The 20,536-nt window shown below is 40.2% G+C and overlaps 1 protein-coding gene across 1 annotated transcript; it reads left to right on the forward strand.

Moving 5' to 3' along the window:
* Positions 1 to 961: 961 nt before the first annotated feature.
* On the forward strand, positions 962 to 19,409 carry gucy2d (guanylate cyclase 2D, retinal; the record flags this gene model as incomplete). Its single annotated transcript, XM_079647122.1, has 18 exons — positions 962 to 1,811; positions 2,271 to 2,572; positions 2,881 to 3,253; positions 3,347 to 3,431; positions 3,516 to 3,630; positions 3,762 to 3,881; positions 3,983 to 4,063; positions 5,503 to 5,679; positions 5,758 to 5,914; positions 5,997 to 6,146; positions 7,380 to 7,528; positions 7,625 to 7,788; positions 9,325 to 9,517; positions 10,984 to 11,158; positions 13,917 to 14,015; positions 15,633 to 15,727; positions 16,869 to 16,951; positions 17,081 to 19,409. The coding sequence occupies 18 exons, from the start codon at positions 962 to 964 to the stop codon at positions 17,163 to 17,165; spliced, it is 3,453 nt and encodes a 1,150-aa protein (XP_079503248.1). The 3' UTR covers positions 17,166 to 19,409.
* Between the last annotated feature and the right edge of the window lie 1,127 nt (positions 19,410 to 20,536).

A 20,536-nucleotide genomic window follows, 5' to 3' on the forward strand; every position in this document is an offset into this window, starting at 1 on the left:
TTCTTTTGCAATTTTTTCAGAATGTTTAGCTGTGGACTAAAGTGTTTTAGTTGTCTCTGTAAACCACATTTATATTGGTGTAACCGTTTTATTTATTTCAAGCTCAACTTCTATACTTCACAAGCTACGCTCTGATATGTAGCCTTAGCTGCGACTACATTTCTCCTCAACTCTGGCAGTTTGGACTTTTGCTGTCAATGTTAACATGTTCTACAAGAAGGGCAAAGGAATTAAGTAAACGCTTGGTTTGTCTTTTAGTTAAAAGCAGGATTTAAAATTAGGTTTTTAAAGCGTACTCGGCTGGGTAACATTAGATCAGGAAAATGTCACTTTGTTGCGCTCTGTGCTGACAGTAAACTGAAGAGACTCAGTTAATGTTGAAGGATTAATACGGCCAGACTGTCTTTTCTAATCTAACTTGAAACACCAGTCTAAGCTCCATTAAAATATGGTTTAATCCTGAGATGTGTTTTTAGCAGCTTGTAAGAAAAATGCTTGTTTCCAGAATCTCAAATCATTAAGACATGCCAGTTGAAAGGGAAAATAGTAACTAACCAAACCTAACCTAACCAGATTTAGCTCCACGTTAACTGGCACTTGATATCTTAAACTCCCTGTGCCCCGGCAGAGCTTATCAGCTTGTAACACAAGAGGCAAGTTGATGCTGATAAGATTCAACATCAATTTCTGTTTAAGATTACAGCTCAACAAGATGCAAGTTGGGGCGTTTTTGCTTGTTTCACAAAGTAAAAACTGATCATGCTGAATAATGGAAACTAATATTTGTCTAATTACATTTTTTCTCTTTTTTTATAGTGGCAGTGATGGCTCATGGTCATCTCGTCGCCTGTACCAAGGCCTACTGAGTGCCGGGAGACAGTCCTATTCACCAAGACACAGTCCCTGTCACACACATCACCAAAAACTCTCTCTAAAGCATCAGAATAGCTGTGTGAGGAAAATGGCAAGTCACAGAGACCCTCGCTTTCTGCACAACCTGTCCTACCACCCACGATGGCAGCACGACTCTATAAAACTGAAGAAAAAAAGACACGCTCGAACAGTAGCTTCGAACATTTGCAGTAGAAATAGTCTGTTTAAATCAATAGCAGCTTCATCATCTAAACCACAGTTGCCATCAGATCCTGTGCAACGCTCCAGGAGCTGGTTCAGGAGCAGGCTTTTTCTGCCCTTACTCATGCTCACATTTCTGCCCTGTCAAGCCTGGGCGACCACTTTCAAGGTGGCCCTGGTTGGACCCTGGACGTGTGACCTGCTGTACTCCAAGTCTCTCCCAGACCTGGCCGCCAGCCTCGCTACCGCCCGGATCAACAAGGACCCCTACCTCAACAAAGGCTACTGGTACGACTACACGCTGGTCAACGAGGACTGCAAGTCTTCCCGTGCTATTGCTCGCTTTGCGGAGCTGGATGGTCATGGTGCTGCTTTCCTCGGTCCAGCTAACCCAGGCTACTGCTCCTCTGCCGCTTTGTACACCAGAGAGTGGGATCTTGGGATTCTCTCCTGGGCTTGCCTGAAACCCAACATGAAGAAACTGGGCATGTATTCCACCTTCCAGCGGCCGCTTCCTCTGTCGTCCCGCGTGCTTTTCAACGTGTTGCGGTTCTTCAGTTGGGCCCATGTGGCTGTGATCTCAGAGGAGACAGATTTATGGGAAGCAACCGGACAGGAGCTGGCCTCTTCTTTGAGGGCTCTTGGTCTGCCTGTAGACCCTGTGGTCACCATGTTCTCCGACAAGGACGGGCCGCGGAATGCGCTGACAAAAGTGCGGGAAACAAACCGGGTCAGAGGTAAGTGTTGGAGGACCTTTTTTGTATGTCTAATTTAAGATAAGATAAGAAGTACTTTATTGATCCCAAGTTAGGAAATGTTTGTGTCGCAGCAGCATAAAAAGACATGGCATTGTACAATACAATTAAAAGACAAGAAATAAACATTTGAAAATGTCAACATCTCAATAGCAATAACATTTCAAAAAATATATACATGTCGAATTACAAATTTACAGTGACAAAATATAAAGCAGGATATTATATATGCATAAATATGTGAGTAATGGCATATTAAATATTAGATTGGATGTAAATATGAAATGTACAGCGTGATTTAGAGTCAAAGAAGCTATGGAGCAGATTGTTCTCTTCCAGCCAGTGGTGATTTGTTATAAGTTAAAGTATAAGAACATATTAACCATCATGTATTTAAATTTCTTACATATAAATAACGTATGTAATCCTTCCTCTCCACAGTTATCATTATGTGCATGCCTTCTGTCCTGATTGGAGGCCAAGCCCAGTACCAGCTTCTGACCACAGCGTTGGACATGCGTATGATCGACCGCGGTTACGTCTTCATCCCCTACGACGCCCTCCTCTACTCACTTCCCTACAAGGGGGCTCCCTACTATATGCTGGGCAACGACACCAAGCTGCGGAAAGCCTACGACGCGGTCCTCACCATCACCATGGACTCTGGAAAACGCAACTTCTACGAGGCCTTCAAAGACGCTCAGGACAGCCATGAAATCCGCAGCAGCTCCAAACCAGAGCAGGTGGGACTTCTATTGTAGATTTAACGATACGATACGATAATACTTATATGTACTTATATGATTCTGTTTTCTTCAAGTTTGTAACTTTGTTGGTCGAACGCACTTATTGTAAGTCGCTTTGGTGCAAATATGCACATTGATACTGAATGTTATCTCGTTGCACTGTCATCGCTACTACCTCTGCTTTTAACACTCTTATTTATTTATTGTGTCTATTTTTTACTGCAGTGAGAGTTGCCTAAGGAATTTCGTTGTACTTTGTATGATGACAATAAAGATATATTCCTTATCCTCTGTCGACCCGGTAGGTTTCTCCATTCTTTGGCACCATCTACAACATGATGTACTTCACAGCAATGGTCGCTGAGCAGGCCCGCGCCAATGGAGGCCGTTGGGTCACCGGTCTGATCCTCGGTGAAACCAAGGGTGGCTTTGAATTTGAAGGCTTCAATCAGAATCTGGAGGCCAACAGTGACGGTGAAGGCATGCAAGCTCGCTATGTAGTGCTGGACTACAGTGGCATTGGCAATTCTCTCTACTCAACTCATGTTATGGAAGCTGGCAATACATACAGTGGGGTCGGGAGTTTGAAATACCTCGGCCGTTCGATCCATTTTGCAGGAAGCACGCCCTACTCTGACTCCAGCTGCTGGTTCAGCCCATACTTTGCCTGTAATGGAGGTGAGTACAGTAGAAGTAGTGTCACCACACAAGAAAGTTTGGAATAATTCAGCATATTCAGACTCTTTTTCTGTTTGTCTGCTCTTCCCAAAGGCATGGATACAGCCACTAGGTTCTTTTTTCTCCTCGTGGTTGTTTCAATAGTTGGATTTGGAGTTAACTTATTCCTTCATTTAAAGTAAGTACAGCAGAATATCAAGAAGTCATACCTCATCCGGTGAGATCTTTCTAAATATTCTTCGTTATTTTTGGGTTTATGCAGAAGAAATGGTAGGATTGGGTTCAGCATTGGAGGTGGTGGTGCTGGCAGTGGATCCACGAAGGTTATCCTGACTCTGGACGACCTGATCTTCATCAACACTCAAATCAGCAAACGGGTCAGTTCTGAGCTGAATCTCTGACAATAGCAACTGTGTTCTGCATCCTTCGCCTTGCAAGGATTAGAAGTATCAACGTTGTATCTACTCTAAGATGACCAGTCCTTTCTTAACTGTGTGTGTGTGAGCAGAAGATCAATGACGAAAGTATCCTGAAGAGCCAGCTCGATATCAAAACGCCTCAACACTCGGTTTCCGGTCGAAGCTACATGGCAACTTCTCCAGACATGTCCAATGTTGCTGTGTTCGAGGTGAGGCGAGCCCAACACATGTAATACACTCCTGTTATATAATATTGCTGCTTTATGCCTTTGGATGTTCTTGGCTTCACAAACACTGTGTGGTTTTGTAGGGTGACTGGGTTTGGTTGAAGAAGTCGCAAAATGGAAGTGTATCGAGTGTCAACGGAAACACTGAGCATATCTTTATAAAGGTAAGTGAATGTGTGTGTTATTAGTACATCTCCAAGGATGAGGGATATAATATTGGTTTGGATTGCTTGTTTGTGTGTATGAAGTATTATGGAAAAACTAACTGATTTTCAATAAACGTTGTGTAAGGGTGAAGCATGGGCCAAGGAAGAACTTAAAGAGCAACTTGCAGGTTAGAGACACCTGTGAATAAATGTGTAGGAAAATAATGAATACACTAGATTTTCAAAAACATATACAGAAATATACACTACAGTGACATCTGGCGTCGTTTTTTTAAGACATTTTCACTTCCGCATAAAAAAGCCTCCGCATGTGAAAAAATACCAGCTCACTAAATCACAACCGCTCAAACCAACTACACACTACTACCGCGAATTGGGCAGAGAACGAGTCCGAGAAAGTTGCTCCCCCATGTGACGTAATATGACGCGTTTGACGTATGACGTTAAAAAAAGCAGTTTTTGGTAGCAGGGCTCAAAACGGCTCCTTTGCCTCTGAATTCCTGCCCTTATGTCTTGTAAAACATATCAAATCCTGCATTAACATTTTTAATTGTAATTTTCAGGCAAGGTTAAGCATAAATGTAGTAAAAAAAAACCCTGCAAGTTGCTCTTTAAAGGGGACCTATCATGCAAAATGCACTTTGTGATGTCTTTTATACATACATATGTGTCCCCGGTGCGTCGCGGAACTCACGCAGCGTCAGAAAAGAAAACCCTCTCTTTTCCTCCGTACCCAAATCTTTTAAAAACGGGTGTACAACGAACTGACGTCAAATTGGCAGCGGACCCACAGAAAGTTGCTATCAGAAACAATGCCTGATGTGCTTTGGACGTTTTTGTTTACATTAGCAAGCCTCGCTAACACTCAGAGCTAACCTGTACTGGAAAGCACGTGTTTAAAAAGCAGGAAACAAAAAAAGGAACTCACCTTGTGATAAACCCGCAAGAAAAAAAGCATTTGAGCTCCATACTATTTCAGAAATAATCCTTGATGTGGTTTAGAACAGGATGGTGTTTTATCACAACCGAATTTAACTTTATCTCCGGTAGAATTCTGATCAGGCATTAGCTCCGCCTCCTCTTCTTCTTCTTTTTCAAGCTAAGGACCCACAATCTGCGTTTCTCTAACAGGGCTGCAAAAGAGGGGTTTGAGCAATATGAGGGATGGCTACAATGTGTGATCTGTTTGGTATTTTGAAAAAAAAACTTCACAGACATGTTTTGTATAGGTATGGCCCTACAATATATGTTTCAAATATAGCATGATAGGTCCACTTTAAAGCATCTTAGACCAGATAATTAATGGTTGATATCTGCAAACCAATCTGCGAGTAGCCTGAGTGTTGCCAGAAAACACCAAATAAAGACGAGCTTCGTGCCTAAATGGATATTCCTCTTGTAACGTAAAGTTAATTGATGTTTCCTTTGTCTTCCAGCTCAGAGACATGAGGCACGAGAACCTCAATCTGTTCCTGGGACTGTTCTTCGACTCTGGGATCTTTGCTATTGTGACCGAGCATTGCTCCAGGGGCAGCTTGGAGGATCTGATCAACAACGAGGAAGTGCGTCTCGACTGGATGTTCAAGTCCTCCCTGTTAATGGATCTGATTCGGGTAAGAGCGACACAATGACCAACATGTGTTTCATTTCCCATCTTGTCACATTTCCTCACCCTTCACATCTTTTATCAGGCGATGAAGTACCTCCACAATCGGGACGTCATCCACGGACGACTCAAATCCCGAAACTGTCTGGTAGACGGTCGCTTCGTATTGAAGGTGACAGATTATGGCTACAATGAAATTGTGATTGCCCAAGGCTTACACACTGAAGAGGAAAATAATGAGGGTGAGTTCATGTGAATCCACAAATGAATTTACTATATTTGCAAATAGTCTTATTCATCTTTGCATATTTTCGCTCGTTAAAGATTTGCTTTGGACGGCTCCTGAGCTGCTGAGAAGTCCCATTCTGAGGAAAAGGGGAACTTTACCAGGAGATGTCTACAGCTTCTCTATCATTGGGCAGGAGGTCATCTCTCGCTCATCACCCTTCTGCATGCTAGACATGCCACCCAAGGGTGAGTGAAATGTAACCCTAAAGGCCGGTTACTTAACCTCTTTAGCCCCACGGACCCGCCGCCGAAGGGGCCAAAACCACAACATCTGCAAGCAACAGTGTCTGAGGGCTTCTTAAGATGTAATAAACTATGAATGTTTCATATCCATGTGACGGGAAGAAACTCAGCTAACTGATTTTAAGCAAAAAATAACACAAGGCTAACGCTGTGCCTCTGAATTAGCCTTGTGCGAAAAAATCTCAAGGCCGTTAGCACAGAACTCTAGTTATACCGATCGATATACTTATTGGATCTGCACAAACAAGCTTAGATCCAAGTCCACAGATTATAGAAATATAAGGATCATCACTGAGCGATCAGAACTCGTGACAGGGGAAGCAAATACAGACAACACGACGTAGCTTTAGCTAGCAAAACACGGAGATATGCTCACAGCTGTTATTCTGATCAAAAGTCGTGTTCAATGGCATTAAAACGAGAAACAACGCGGCTGAAGGTTAATCCATAGGTTAATCCAATGTGTCTGTCACTTTAAAAAAAATATTGATAATCCATAATTCAATTTTTATGCAAAAATATGAGAATAAAAATGAGCTGCTAATGGTAGCCACCAGAGTGTGTTGCAGATCCGCTTTTGGCTACGCGTCACTCAATCCTTATTTGCTAGCCTGTGTGTGTATGTGGAACCTTCCCTCGATTCTATTGGCTCTAGCGGTTAAAAAGAGATGTCAATCATCAAAATCAACCAATGGGTTCCAGAGAAACGGCAAAAACGCCCATTTCCACCCAAATGGCCCCAGAGGTGGAGTTTTTTTTGCTAAGCCTCTCTAAAAAGGTCAAATGTCAGGGTTATTATATGTTGTACTTTGGATTCCTAAAGCTTTTAGTCTATCTTACCATCATCCAAGGTAGTTTTCACTATAAGTAAAAAATAATATTTGGACGGACACTATAATTTACAGTTTTTTACTATGTTCAATCTGAATTTACTTTAAAATAAAAAACATCTATATTAATTCTGATTTTTCTACATCCAACTCACAGTTGAATTTTCCCCTTTTAGAAGTGTAGTTATGGTCATTTGTTCTGGAAATGTCATTTTCGAGCCTGAGACCTGAAAAACAGGCTTGGGGCCTAACAGGTTAAAAGGAAACAGTGAAAAGTAAAAAGTGTTGGGGCTGGGTGCAAAAAGATCATATTTCCAATCATTGTCTTGTCTGTGTGTATTGACAGAGATTATCAGCAAGCTCAAAGAGCCTCCTCCATTGTGTCGGCCTGTCCTCTCATTGGACACAGCCCCGTTGGATGTGATACAGATTTTGAAACAGTCCTGGAGTGAAGAGCCAGAGAAAAGGCCGAGCTTTGAGGAGATCTTCAAACACGTAAAAACCCTAAAAACACAAGTTGTTCTACGTCTATTTTCTGTTCTGATGAAACTGGCAGATGACGTTCCTGTTTCCTCCTTTTTCACCTGACAGTTCAAGAACTTCACCAAGGGAAAGAAGACCAACATCATCGACTCGATGCTGCGGATGTTGGAGCAGTACTCCTCCAACCTGGAGGATCTGATCAGAGAGAGGACGGAGGAGCTGGAGGTGGAGCGGCAGAAGACAGACAAGCTGGTGGCTCAGATGTTGCCCAAGTGAGTTTGCAACAACTTGGATTAGCTCAATGTGGAGGGACTTATTAAGAGAAACTGATAAGTGATGCATGGACAAAGTTTGTCTTTTGTTATATTTAATAAAGTATTAAAGAAAGTCAATATACAAGTGATATCGATCTTAAATGCAGGAGCAGAGAAGTTCAGAACCCAGAACACAGCTTACAGTCCCACTATATACTCGTGAAAGTAAACACCCCACTGGTCCTACATCCCATCGTTAAAGCATAAACCCCCTTGTCCTTAACCATTTCCAAATCCCCCTTTCACTCTTCGGCTTGCCCTCCTGAAATGTAAATCCTACACATATGTCTCTGTTAAACACATACAAGACTAAAAGGCAATCAGGGTATAAGACTATATGTTTCAAATGATTATATGATCATTTCACACGACACACAACATGACAGATGTATTGAAACTGTGATGTCATAGTGGAGACATTTAGAGCCTCAGCACAAATACAATATTATATGTTATTATATGTCCTTTCACTTCCTTAGGGAGGTCAAAGGCAGCCTCCTCAAAGCTGGCAGGGGTTCAGATCTGTGTTTAACAGCAGGGGGGCTGCAACTTGATTTACTGGTGTGCTTTTCTGCAAGGATTAAGTTAATGATTCTCAGGAACCGTGAAGACCAATGCAGATACATCAAGACCACAGAGAGAACCATGGTGCGGTCAGCTTTTGAGGAAAAACCTCAATAAATGAATTCCTCATCTTTCTTTTGCCATATCTCAAACATGTGGCTTTATTTATGCTGCATTCAGAAACTGAGGGAATATTTGGTTATATGATATTGAGGGGATTGTGTTTGTCCAAATAAAACATTATCATTAAAACCTTTTATACGAGGTTTCATGTCATCAAGTCCTGCATATAGACTCTTATTGCACTATTTCACTATTTCACTTTTTTAAACTATTTTCTTCTTGTGTTTACTATTTACTTGCACTATATTTTTCTGTTTGTCTGTGTTTAATGTCGGAGAAGCCTGTGACACAAGATTTTAATCGACATAACTACTCTAGATATGTTCGTTTGACAAATAAAGAACCTTGAACCTTGCTGGGAGATATCACTTAAATGTGTCCATCTGTTTCTATCAGAGGGTATCTTTTCTGACATTCTTTGTGTTATTAATAGAATTTTCTTTCCGTAAAAGTCACAAAAGGAAGCCTCAACATACTCAACTATGCTCATAGTTTAGAATTTAGCATAACAGAATGTATCTTAATAGATTAATAAGGCGAGGACCTGCAGATCATGTTTATTTTGGGATAAGAACGGGACAGTGGTTCCAATGTCAGTTAGTGCTGAAGAATGAAATCCTACAGATGACTTTGAGCCGTCTTGTGAGAAGACTTCAGCCTCTCAGCATTTTGAAATGTTTATTTCTTTTAATTGTATTGTACAATGCCATGTCTTTGTACAGTATGCTGCTGCAACACAAACATTTCCCAACTTGGGATCAATAAAGTACTTCTTATCTTATCGTCATCATCCTCTTCCTCCCTCAGGTCTGTGGCCCAGGCGCTGAAGACGGGCAAGCCGGTGAAACCCGAGCACTTCGCCCAGGTCACGCTGTTCTTCAGCGACATCGTGGGCTTCACCACCATCTCCGCTCTGAGCGACCCCATCGAGGTGGTCGACCTTCTCAACGACCTCTACTCACTGTTTGATGCCATCATTGGACTGCACGACGTCTACAAGGTGAGCGCTGGGGGGTCTTGCAAAGAGTAACTATCTTTTCTGGATGATTTCAATACATTGAATTTATAGCTATTTCAACCTTAAAAGGCACAGTGGCTACAAGGACTTTTATTGCACATTTTCACTTCAACTTGTGTTTATATTAATAATATATTTATTTTTTCTAATATGGTGCAAGTGCCACAAAACCTGATTTTCTCCGGAGATTTTTACAGGTACCATATTTGGTTTTGGTTTTTAGACAGAACTTCATTCAAGGATTATTTTCACAAATAGATATATTTCATGTCAAAATATCCAGAAGAATTCGACCTAGGAATCTCTTTATTGTTAAAAGTTGCTCAAGTCTTTCGTCTATTGCTCCTTGATCAGATTTGAATTTATTCTAGGAAAACATTTAATTCAACAAGTAGTTATTTATCAAGATGGTTATGTTATTCTGTTTGGGGCTGATGTGTTCCCTGCAGCCAATCATTGTATAATTTCTGGATACATATCTCAAGGAACAGGTGGTTTCAAGTGTTTTACAGTTTTTCTCAATTGCTAACACACTAAAATTATACATAAAGCACAATTATTTTAACTGACACTCAAAGAGCAAAACATCGGCTCAAATCTCCAGCTTTTCACACAATTTGCAAATCAACCTGGCACTTTTTGCAAGCCACTGCACACGTTTCTCCACGTAACACACAGGAATCTGACATAAAGAAGGACTGAGGAACAAAGAGGTGCAGGTGGAAGGCTAAGGATTTTCAATGAGGCACAGGAAGCCGCAGTTACAAACTGGGTTTTGGCAAACAATGCATCGCACTTAGAGAGATCCGAAGCATAGTAACTATGTGCTGAGATGCATGATGCACAATGTTATCTTTGAATAAAATGTGATTTTTTTTCAACAACTCATTTGTATTTCTTCATTTACTGTATTTCTGTAAACTCAATCTTTCTCTGCAGAAACCTCTACGTACAGAGCATAGCCCAGAACAGATGGAAGTGCTTTAGATGATGCTCAGCAGTGTGTAGTTGGGTGGTCAAACCATCTAGTATTATGAATGCAGTGTGTTATATTTGGTGCTCAAGTTTGCATTTGGTAAGTGTTTATGTAGTTTTGAGGGCAGTTCTTCACTTAGCAGGAGAAATGAGGTGTTTTGCACTTTGGGTTTGGGTTTTTGTGAATTGTGTTTAGTGTTCTGAGAAACTGAGCAATTAAAAAAGAAATGTGTGTTAGCAATCGAGAAAAACTGTAATTGCAGTTGTTCCAAAATACACAATGGGTTATCTTCTGAAGTTCATAGAGAGGATACTTCCTGCAAACTTTGATATGTGTGTTTACTAAATATGACAAAAAAATATATATAGTCAAACACATGTCTCTCCAACTTTGCGGTGCTAAACCAATAAGAGAAAACCCTCTCATTCTGTGTGTGACCTGCGGTGAACTCTTGTTTGTTCTGTTTTTATAGGTGGAAACTATCGGAGACCAATACTTGGTGGCGTCAGGAGTCCCCAACAGGAACGGGAACCGTCACGCGGCTGAGATGGCCAACATGTCTCTGGACATCCTGCACTGCATCGGGAGCTTCAGGATGAGGCACATGCCCGAGCTGAAGGTCAGGATCCGGGTCGGCCTGCACTCAGGTGAGCAGTCGGTCCATCCCTTCTGTGCGCTGCTGATTATTATAGGTGTCATTTGTCAAGATTCAAGGAGCTAGAAAAATATCACTTGTCGTCACCGGCTTGAGCTTCAACATCAGGATCCATGTATCTGTGATCCTCGCAAGCATGGAAGGAGTCCTCACATACAGAGCATCAACTAGTTCCTGAACAGTGTCCTTCACATGCTGATATCCAAGAGAGGGAGTTCCACAGTCACAAGATGGAGGAATAGAAAGCAGTATTCAATGTTTACTTCAGATTAGCTCCACGTCAGAAATGATCATGCTTGTCATATGTCTCTCTCCATAGAGGCTGAATCATCATGTTAATCACATAGCTATCATATGCCTCAAACAGTCCTGATGCTCTTCTAGGTAATCACACATCCTGTCATGTTCACAGCTACAGTTGGGATACCTTTGATATCATGTTACTCTGATATTGGAAGAGGACATTCAGTATTTTCCCGACACAAGGCTTTATTGTCATTTGTACAGTAGCTACAGTGTAGATATGGCAATGGAGAAGTTACGTCACAGGCTCCTCCAACAGTGCAACATGAATATATATATATAGGACATATAACAAATAAAACAGATACAATAGTGCAAGAGAATGTTTTGAGATGAGCAAGTAAATACAAATAAAATAGAAATAGTGCAAGAAGACTCTATATAGAAGTAAATGGAATATGATATATTAGATAAATAGTTTTCACGATGAAAACAGATGAACACACTGGGGACATGAAACGACTGCATGTATCCCTTTTATCTTTTATAATCTAATTTGTATAAAAAAAGCTCTGCAAAATAACACATTGGATAAATGAAGTCAGATAATTCAAAAACATATGTTTTGTTTATTTAATACATATTTTGTATTACTGGCTCCTTTAACATGTTATCCTGATTACTGCAAAAGGCCTTTATGACTTTCTTTACTGATAGACATGTGTCAGTCTAACTTCTTATCTAAAGACAAATCCTTTGTTTAGATGACTGGTTTCAATGGTAACTATAAAGAGGCATCGGGGAAATGATCTTGGGTTTCAAAACATCATGGGATCCACATGTTCTTCACATTTCTCGAACCAGGAAATGTACGAACAAGCGACTTTCAGAAAGGTTTATATGCACAATAACAAAATATAAAATGTAATGTAAAGTCAGCGTCCTCCTGCCTCTCCATTGACATCCTTGATGGCATCTCTGTTGAGTTTGTCGATACCTACGAATATCTTGGCTTTTGGTTGGACAGTAATCTGAACTTCAAACACCATATCGAAGTTCTAACAAAGAAATAGAAATTCACTCTTGGCTTCCTTTACAGACTTAAATGTTGTTTTTCAACTTCATCCCGTAAAAGGTTGGTCTCTGGCTTATTCCTGTCCCAGCTGGACTACGGTGATACCATTTATACATTTGCCTGTCCCACTGTTTTGGCCAAACTTTACCCACTCTACCATGCTGCACTGTGATATATATCAAATGCACCCTATAGGACTCATCATTGCACACTGTATAGCCTAACTGGATGGTCCTCACTTACTATGCGTAGGATGCAGCATTGGTTTTTATTAACGTATAAAGCCATTTTAGATAAGCTTCCACTGTACGTATGTGCCAGATTTGCTCCAGTTTGAGACTCTCACAACCTCAGATCCAGTGCCTGGATACGGGTCCAGATTCCTGCTGTGCGGACTGAGGCTGGGAAAAGGAGTCTTTTTTATTATGGTCCTTGGTCTTGGAATGACCTTCAATCAAGCCTCAAACTTACAACACTTGTCTCAATAACATGTTTTAAATTGAAGTTGTCTGAAGTCCTTACCACCAGCTGCTCTTGCAGTAATAAGTACCTTTCTTACTGTCCTAATGTGCACAATGTAGTGACTGCTTTTTCGTCTTCTGTTTTCTTAATTATGTTCTCTGTATTTGATATGTTTGTGTTATGTGTAACGTTGCTGCCTTCATGGCCAGGTCAGCATTGCAAATGAGATTCTATCTCAATGCTTTTGTCTGGTTAAATAAAAGAAAAACAAACATAGAATGTATTAATGTGCATTATCCAAATATTAAATAACCAATATTAATGCAGGTACTGATCAATATGACATGTTGTACTTTTTGTTTTTTCATACATTGCCTAAAATGGTATCTTGATGACCGTATCAAAATGATTCACATGCGTGTCTAATATAGCGTGAAATAACTCCAGACTCCACCCCAGAGTGTTTGAAAGTGAATTTGTTAACAAGAAATGCAGGAGCCCAAGCTGCTAAAGGAAAGGAGGTATTTTTACCTCCTTTATCCTTCGTCTGGAACTTATTCCAGGAACAGTGACACAATATCCACTTAGAGCGCTGTCATCCAATTAACACACTGCATGCTTTGGATTTCTAACTCCTTTCTACGAGTTTCCTTTGATTCCTATCGCTTCTCCCTGTCGAAGAATTGGCCTTTCTGTCCTGATTAAGAGGAAATCAAATGCAGCCAAAGTAAACAAAAACATGAAAATACAAGAACTACAATAACATAGGAAAATAAACGTAACAAATACTACAGCACATGTTTTCAATATAATATAACACTTTTGGGAAGGATGTGCACAAATATCGATAGAAGAATGTGGAGAAGTTCACAGTAAAGAGCCACAATTTGACACATCAAATATTGAGCCTACGAGAAGCGTCAGATAAACGTGTGTGTATATTTATGTGTGTGTGTGTGTGTGTTTGCAGGCCCAGTGGTGGCTGGAGTAGTGGGTCTCACAATGCCTCGGTACTGCCTGTTTGGAGACACTGTCAACACAGCATCTCGAATGGAGTCCACAAGTTTGCGTGAGTATCTCAAACATCCTCGTACATTATTGATCAGACAGATCTCCTTCTTTTAAAACTTGTTTTTGTTAATTGACACAGTGTTTGAGAGGACAGGTGTAGTTCTTCTGTGTGTGTGCATGCTGCCTTAAGCTGAACAGGGCTTTAAGAGAGCAGTCCTCGCTAATCCTTTAAGAGTATCAGCAGAATTAGAGGGCAATTTGAGTTAGATTTGATTAGAGGGCAGTTTGCCCCTGCTACCCTCTGCATGGTATATTAATTAAGTATGACCCTAAGTGGAAACTGCCAAGTACACTTTACTTATGGTTAAAAAAAAACAAAAACACATCTGATGGCGCTCCCAGAAGATTATAAAGTAATAAATGAAAGTAATCACCTTTAAACTGATCAGTGGAAGTCTAGCTTGCTATATCTTAAATGCAGAGCTCGAAAGTGTTCATTCATGTACTGAATTAAAATAAGTTGATTATGCAGATGTATAATCCTACCCTTCTGTTTTTCAGAGGCAAATCTTTTGTTACTCTTTTTACACCTCTACAACAGCTACATTTAGCTAATTTTAAACTATTTTAAAAACAGAGGATCAGGTTTAAAATGCTTTGTAACAAGGCTGAGGAAATGGCTTTTATTTCCAAAGCTGGTGGAAAGTTTACTGTTCACCAACACAAGAGTTGATGCATTGTTGAAAATTAAACTCGTCAACAATTTTCAAGGAAACAGTTAGCCCAACCTTAAACATCTACAGCAGATAATTGGTTCAAATTTAAACAAATCCATGAATGCAGCAGTGATATAAGCAGAGGTGGGAGAAGTACTCAGATCTTGTACTTGAGTAAAAGTAGAAGTACTCAGATCTTGTACTTGAGTAAAAGTAGAAACACTCAGATCTTGTACTTGAGTAAAAGTAGAAGTACTCGGATCTTGTACTTGAGTAAAAGTAGAAACACTCAGATCTTGTACTTGAGTAAAAGTAGAAGTACTCGGATCTTGTACTTGAGTAAAAGTAGAAACACTCAGATCTTGTACTTGAGTAAAAGTAGAAGTACCAGAGTGTAGGAATACTCTGTTACAGTAAAAGTCCTGCATTCAAAATGTTCCTCAAGTAAAAGTACAAAAGCATTATCATCAAAATATACTTAAAGTACCAAAAGTAAAAGTAGTCATTGTGCAGATTGGTCCATTTCAGAATAATATATGATGTGTTTTATAATGACTGATCATTAAAGTGTTCTCAAAGCTGGTAAAGGTGCAGCTAGTTTGAATGACTTTGTGTACTGCAGGGTAGCTTGTGAATTTACTCCAGGTGGAACTAAAGTCTGATTTAAGGCTTGATTATATTTCACATCATTCATCCAGATCTGTAAAGTAACAGAAGGTATTAAAAAAAAAGGACGTAAATCTACACCTCTGGATATGAGAACCTTTCTGCTTCTCTTCGCTGTATTTGTTAGCCATCAGCGTGTTGACTGCTGCCACCAAGTGGCGTAATGATAATCAGAAAGTCAGCCTTTCTAAATCTCTTACAATTAGTTCAGACCTTAGAAAGTGTCAAAGCAAATATAGATTTCAAATTTATAATTATCCACATGTTGAGGATTTTTCTCTTTTCTTTTATAGCTTTCAGAATCCATGTCAACAGAACCACAGTCGATCTCCTGAACACCTTGGATATGGGATACAAAATCGTCAGCAGAGGCATGACAGAATTAAAGGTAAAAATAATAAAAACGTTTTAAAGGTCACCTATTTTGCAAAATCCACTTCTTCATGTCTCTTCTACATCAACATGTGTCCCCTCTGTGTAAAGAGATTCTGAAAGTTTCAGGAACAAAGATTCTCTCTCTTTTTGTCCTGATCCATTTCTATAAAAACCTGTCTGAAAACGAGCTGATCAGATTTTGGCCACTTTATGATGTCATAACGATTTTTTGTCTTCTGTAACCATTAGCCAATCACCAACCAAGGTACCCCCCCCCCCCAACACCTTATCACCTGAATCTCCTCCTAGCGCACCATTGTGTTCTTTTTAACCAAATATCTCTCAGAGGGGCGTGGGGAGAGGCTCCTTATTTTCATCTAAAGTAAAAGACAGAGAATCAGCACTTTGGAAACAGGGCTGAAACAGAGGGGATTATGGGATGCTGCAATGATCTGTTTGGTTTTTCAACCAAACACTTCCGAGCAGAGGTCGTGTTAACCGAATATTTTCCGTCTATGACGTTTTTTTTTATAACAATGACGGAAAAATCTGAAAGCAGTCCGTCATTTTGACAGATTAGAACAAACTCGGAACAGCGCCAAAGTTTCCCCTCAGCGAGGCTCTGGTGTTATGCCGTGTAATGCCCGCCGAAAAGGAAATTATACCGTTTCCAAACCTAGCTTTGCCGCACAAATCATTGAAATGTCTGTGAGTTTTGGCTTTACGCTGTGCGCGCTCCCACGAGGTGCAGTGAACACCCACCCCCGTTGACAGTTCACGAGCGTGCTCTTCCCCCCCCCCCCCCCCACCCCTCGTCAGAGTTGTGTAAAGGCCGACGGGTAATAATGGATTTTGACGGAAATGTTACGATCCTGTCCGTCAAAATGACGGGCAGCGAAAAAGTCTAGCGCTGACGGGGACTAAAAATCACCGGCCCACTTCAGTACCAGCCCACTTCAGTACCGGCCCACTTCAGTACCGGCCCACTTCAGTACCGGCCCACTTCAGTACCGGCCCATCGGGACGCCAGTCCGCCCCCCCCTATAATATATTGATGAAAAACAGTATAATAGTGGACCTTTAATATATTCACAGAACACATGCAATGCACCCACTATAAGACTAGCATCCTGATAATGAATGTTTATCTTTAGGGAAAAGGGATTGAGAACACATATTGGCTGGTGGGGAGGAACGACTACGACAAGACTCTGCCTATTCCTCCAGACCTTCCAGGGTAAGACAATGTTTTTATACTCCTCTATATTTTTATAATCTTGATTTCCTAGATTTGTAGCATAACTAAACAACTGTGACATAATAATATGGAGCTCCGAGACATAAAAAGCTGCATTTCCTTTTACAGGGGGATCAATAATGCTATCGCTTTAGAGGAAATTCCTGAGGACAGAAAACAAAAATTCCTGGATCGACAGAAGAAAATGACCTAGGCTGGTGTTTTCTTTCTTTCTTTTTTTACAAATGTCCCAGAATGAAAAGTTACATTTTGTAATTCAGCATTGGTTTTCAGTTTAGCAATACGCGAAGAGGTGTGAGGGAAAAAAAAGACCCTGCAACAACCACAGTCTACAAGGAAATCCTGTCCAGTAACTTGAGAATTCACACGTTTCTTTCGGGAAGTCATTTCTGTGCTAAAATCATCTTTACTGTAGAAGTGGCAGCTGTCAGTTCAACGAACACAATAAGCATACCGAGGATGAATTGCAGATCCATGCAGTGTTGGTTTAGACCTCAGTTAAGGGATTTGTGATTGATGTGTTCACAAAAGTAATCACTGTGTAAAATCTTGGTTTACTTCATGCACTGCAAATGCACTGTTTGTACTAATATTTGTGCTGTGTAGAGATAATGGAGATTTCATCCTAAACACACCACCTATTCATCTCTGATATAAACGAGCACTCACTTTAGAAACATTAGCATTTTAAATAAACTACATTAAAACATGTTCACAGGGATTTGAGCAATGGTAGGTCAGCAAGAGAATAGGGCAGGTTTTACATTTGCTTTTGTGTATTATCACTGTGGTCATTTACACATTTGATAAATGGGAGCAACATCTTTCAATTTTGTTTTATTACTGGCTCCTTCAACAAGTCGATTAGACTGATATATGTTTCATTTTAAGCATACTAACACAACTTAAATCACTTGTTTCAATGCTCAATGCTTAGACGCATCAGGGAAATAATCCTGGGTCTGCGAAGCTAGGGATAACTTTTAAAGAATCCAACATTTAATGACGCATTATTGTCAACAAAATGCCACGGGATCCACATCATATTCAAAACATTGATGTACGATGTGCACCACTATGTTTCTTATTTTTATGATACTATATACATACAGTGTGTATTGCTTTTTAATGATGTTTGTATTGCTTTAACCATAATGCTGACCGAACAATAGAAGACATACACAACATGCAAACAGACCCAGACTACTGCTCACTAATGCATTTCACAATAACTTCATACATGAAGCCTATTACTGAAACATGCTGCCTGCATTCCTGACTGCACTGTACCGCTGTGTGTGTGTGTGCGTGTGCGTGTGCGTGTGCGTGTGCGTGTGTGTGTGTGTGTGTGTGTGTGTGTGTGTGTGTGTGTGTGTGTGTGTGTGTGTGTGCGCGTGTGTGTGTGTGTGTGTGTGTGTGTGTGTGTGTGTGTGTGTGTGTGTGTGTGTGTGTGTGTGTGTGTGTGTGTGTGTGTGTGTGTGTGTGTGTGTGTGTGTGTGTGTGTGTGTGTGTGTGTGTGTGTGTGTGTGTGTGGGACGTGGTCTGAGTGGGACGTGGTCTGAGTGGGACAGACCTGATTTCTGTGACACTGATATGCAGAGAGTCAATGGGTTGAAATTATTATCTGCAATAATGTGCTTCAGCAGATTGAGCCTTCTCATGTGTATCGCTTGGCAAAATGCACGGCCATTATTATTTTCTATCTGGATTCTCAGGGACCCCAAGTTGTATCCGAACGTCCTCTGAGAACAAATGTCCACTAAGTCGCTCCCATGCCCAACCCCGGGGGATTTTAAAGAACATATATAGGGGGTGCAGGCGTACAAAAAGTGGGAGGACAGAGTCTTCTGAGTCATTCCTCGTTGGTTCAGGGATGTGTATATATACTGTAAATGTGTACATAGTTAGTTTGTCTTTGTGTCCTGCAGGGTTAGGGACTTTTAGTGGAGTTTCTTTTCTGCTTTGGTTCCCTAAACCCCTGACACAAAGGGAGATATGAGCAGAACATAAAGGTTTAATTACAGTGCAATGAAATTGTATGCTACTGCATTGTTAACTCACTCTGTGTTGGCTTGCTAATTGTCTGCCGCAGCACTGATATTAAAGCAACAATAGGCCGGCAATGTTAGAATGAGATTTATCTCCGACTACAGTTTCAGTCTGCGGCATTGTTCATCCTTGGAAACTTACTTTTTGACCACTTTTAACATAGACAAAATAAAAAAGGCTTCTTGTGGTGAAGTATTTGACACCATTGAATGTTTAGCGCTGGCTCTTCAGGAATAATCGAACTTTTGCCGAAGATGATTCAGAGTCCAGATAAGGAACATGTCCAAATGTTTCTCTGACGGTATCCAAAGAACTAACTAAGTTATCCTATATAGCTAGGACCTAGATATCTAATCAATTTGCCAAATAGACTGATCTCATCCAAGTTGAACGGACTGTATTGTTCATTTTGAAAGTGTTCTCAATGTGTTTCTGTAAATAAAATATGATTTTAGTGAAGCTTGAGACTGTATGTGTTTGTGTCATTGCCAACTCTTCAGTCCTTATGTGTTGAGGCTGTTTTCCCAAATGGTGCACTGGCAGCATAATAAATGATGATTCAAACCAACTGCCCCAATAAATCACACGTTTAATAGGCAAGTAAATCACTATTTAAATGTTAGTACTACAAATGGTACTACAAAGAAATTAGGCTATAGTATGTTAAATAAAAATGCAAAAGGTCTATATTATGAAAATATCTTATAAAAATCATTGTATAGCATGTTTTTAAATATAAAAAGATTATACTCTGTTGAAAAAGTAATGAGAAAATGTGTAAAAATTAACATGAAATCTTTATTTATTTATTTATTAGTTTTTAGAATGAGATTTTTCAAGCCTATTTGATCAATAGGCTTGAAAGAGTCATAGTGTAGCATATCGAAAAAGATGAAAAAAGTTGCAGTATAGTATGTCATTATATTTACATACCTATAGTATGTAAACCTCTTAATGTTGACCTCAAAATGCACCAGATTGGTTCCTTTAATTTTAAAATGTATCATTGAATATTATAATACAATTGTATTTTGCTGTAATATTAGATTCCTAAAACATAACATATGGGGAGTTGTATTATAATCATATGCCCATACACTGATCTTCAACATATGCACTTGTATTTAAAGTCTGCATCATATTCAATATGTAGAACCTGACCTCTCACACAGTATGTTCTGCCGTTGTTCCTCCGGTCATTGGGGTTACAAAATATGCTGAATTTAACTCAGAAATTGTCCAATATTACACGCAATCTCACGCAGTGTTCCCCGGCTGAACACCGTGTTCCTCACCCAGCTGCAGACCTGAAGCCCCCCTGGTTCCCAAATGACTGGCACCGGGTGGAGGTGCCAGTCGAGCAGAAGATCAGTGAAGTCAGCCAGCGTGAGCAAAATGGAGACCGGAAACACATCAGTTTGTATTTCACAATAAAAACATAATAGGTTGTGGTCACAAAAAACACAAAATATGTACTTTATTAATCCCAATTTTGGAATTGGTGTTGTTGCAGTA

The sequence above is a fragment of the Notothenia rossii genome, assembly GCF_949606895.1.
Source record: "Notothenia rossii genome assembly, chromosome: 9".
Classification (NCBI taxonomy): Eukaryota; Metazoa; Chordata; class Actinopteri; order Perciformes; family Nototheniidae; genus Notothenia; species Notothenia rossii.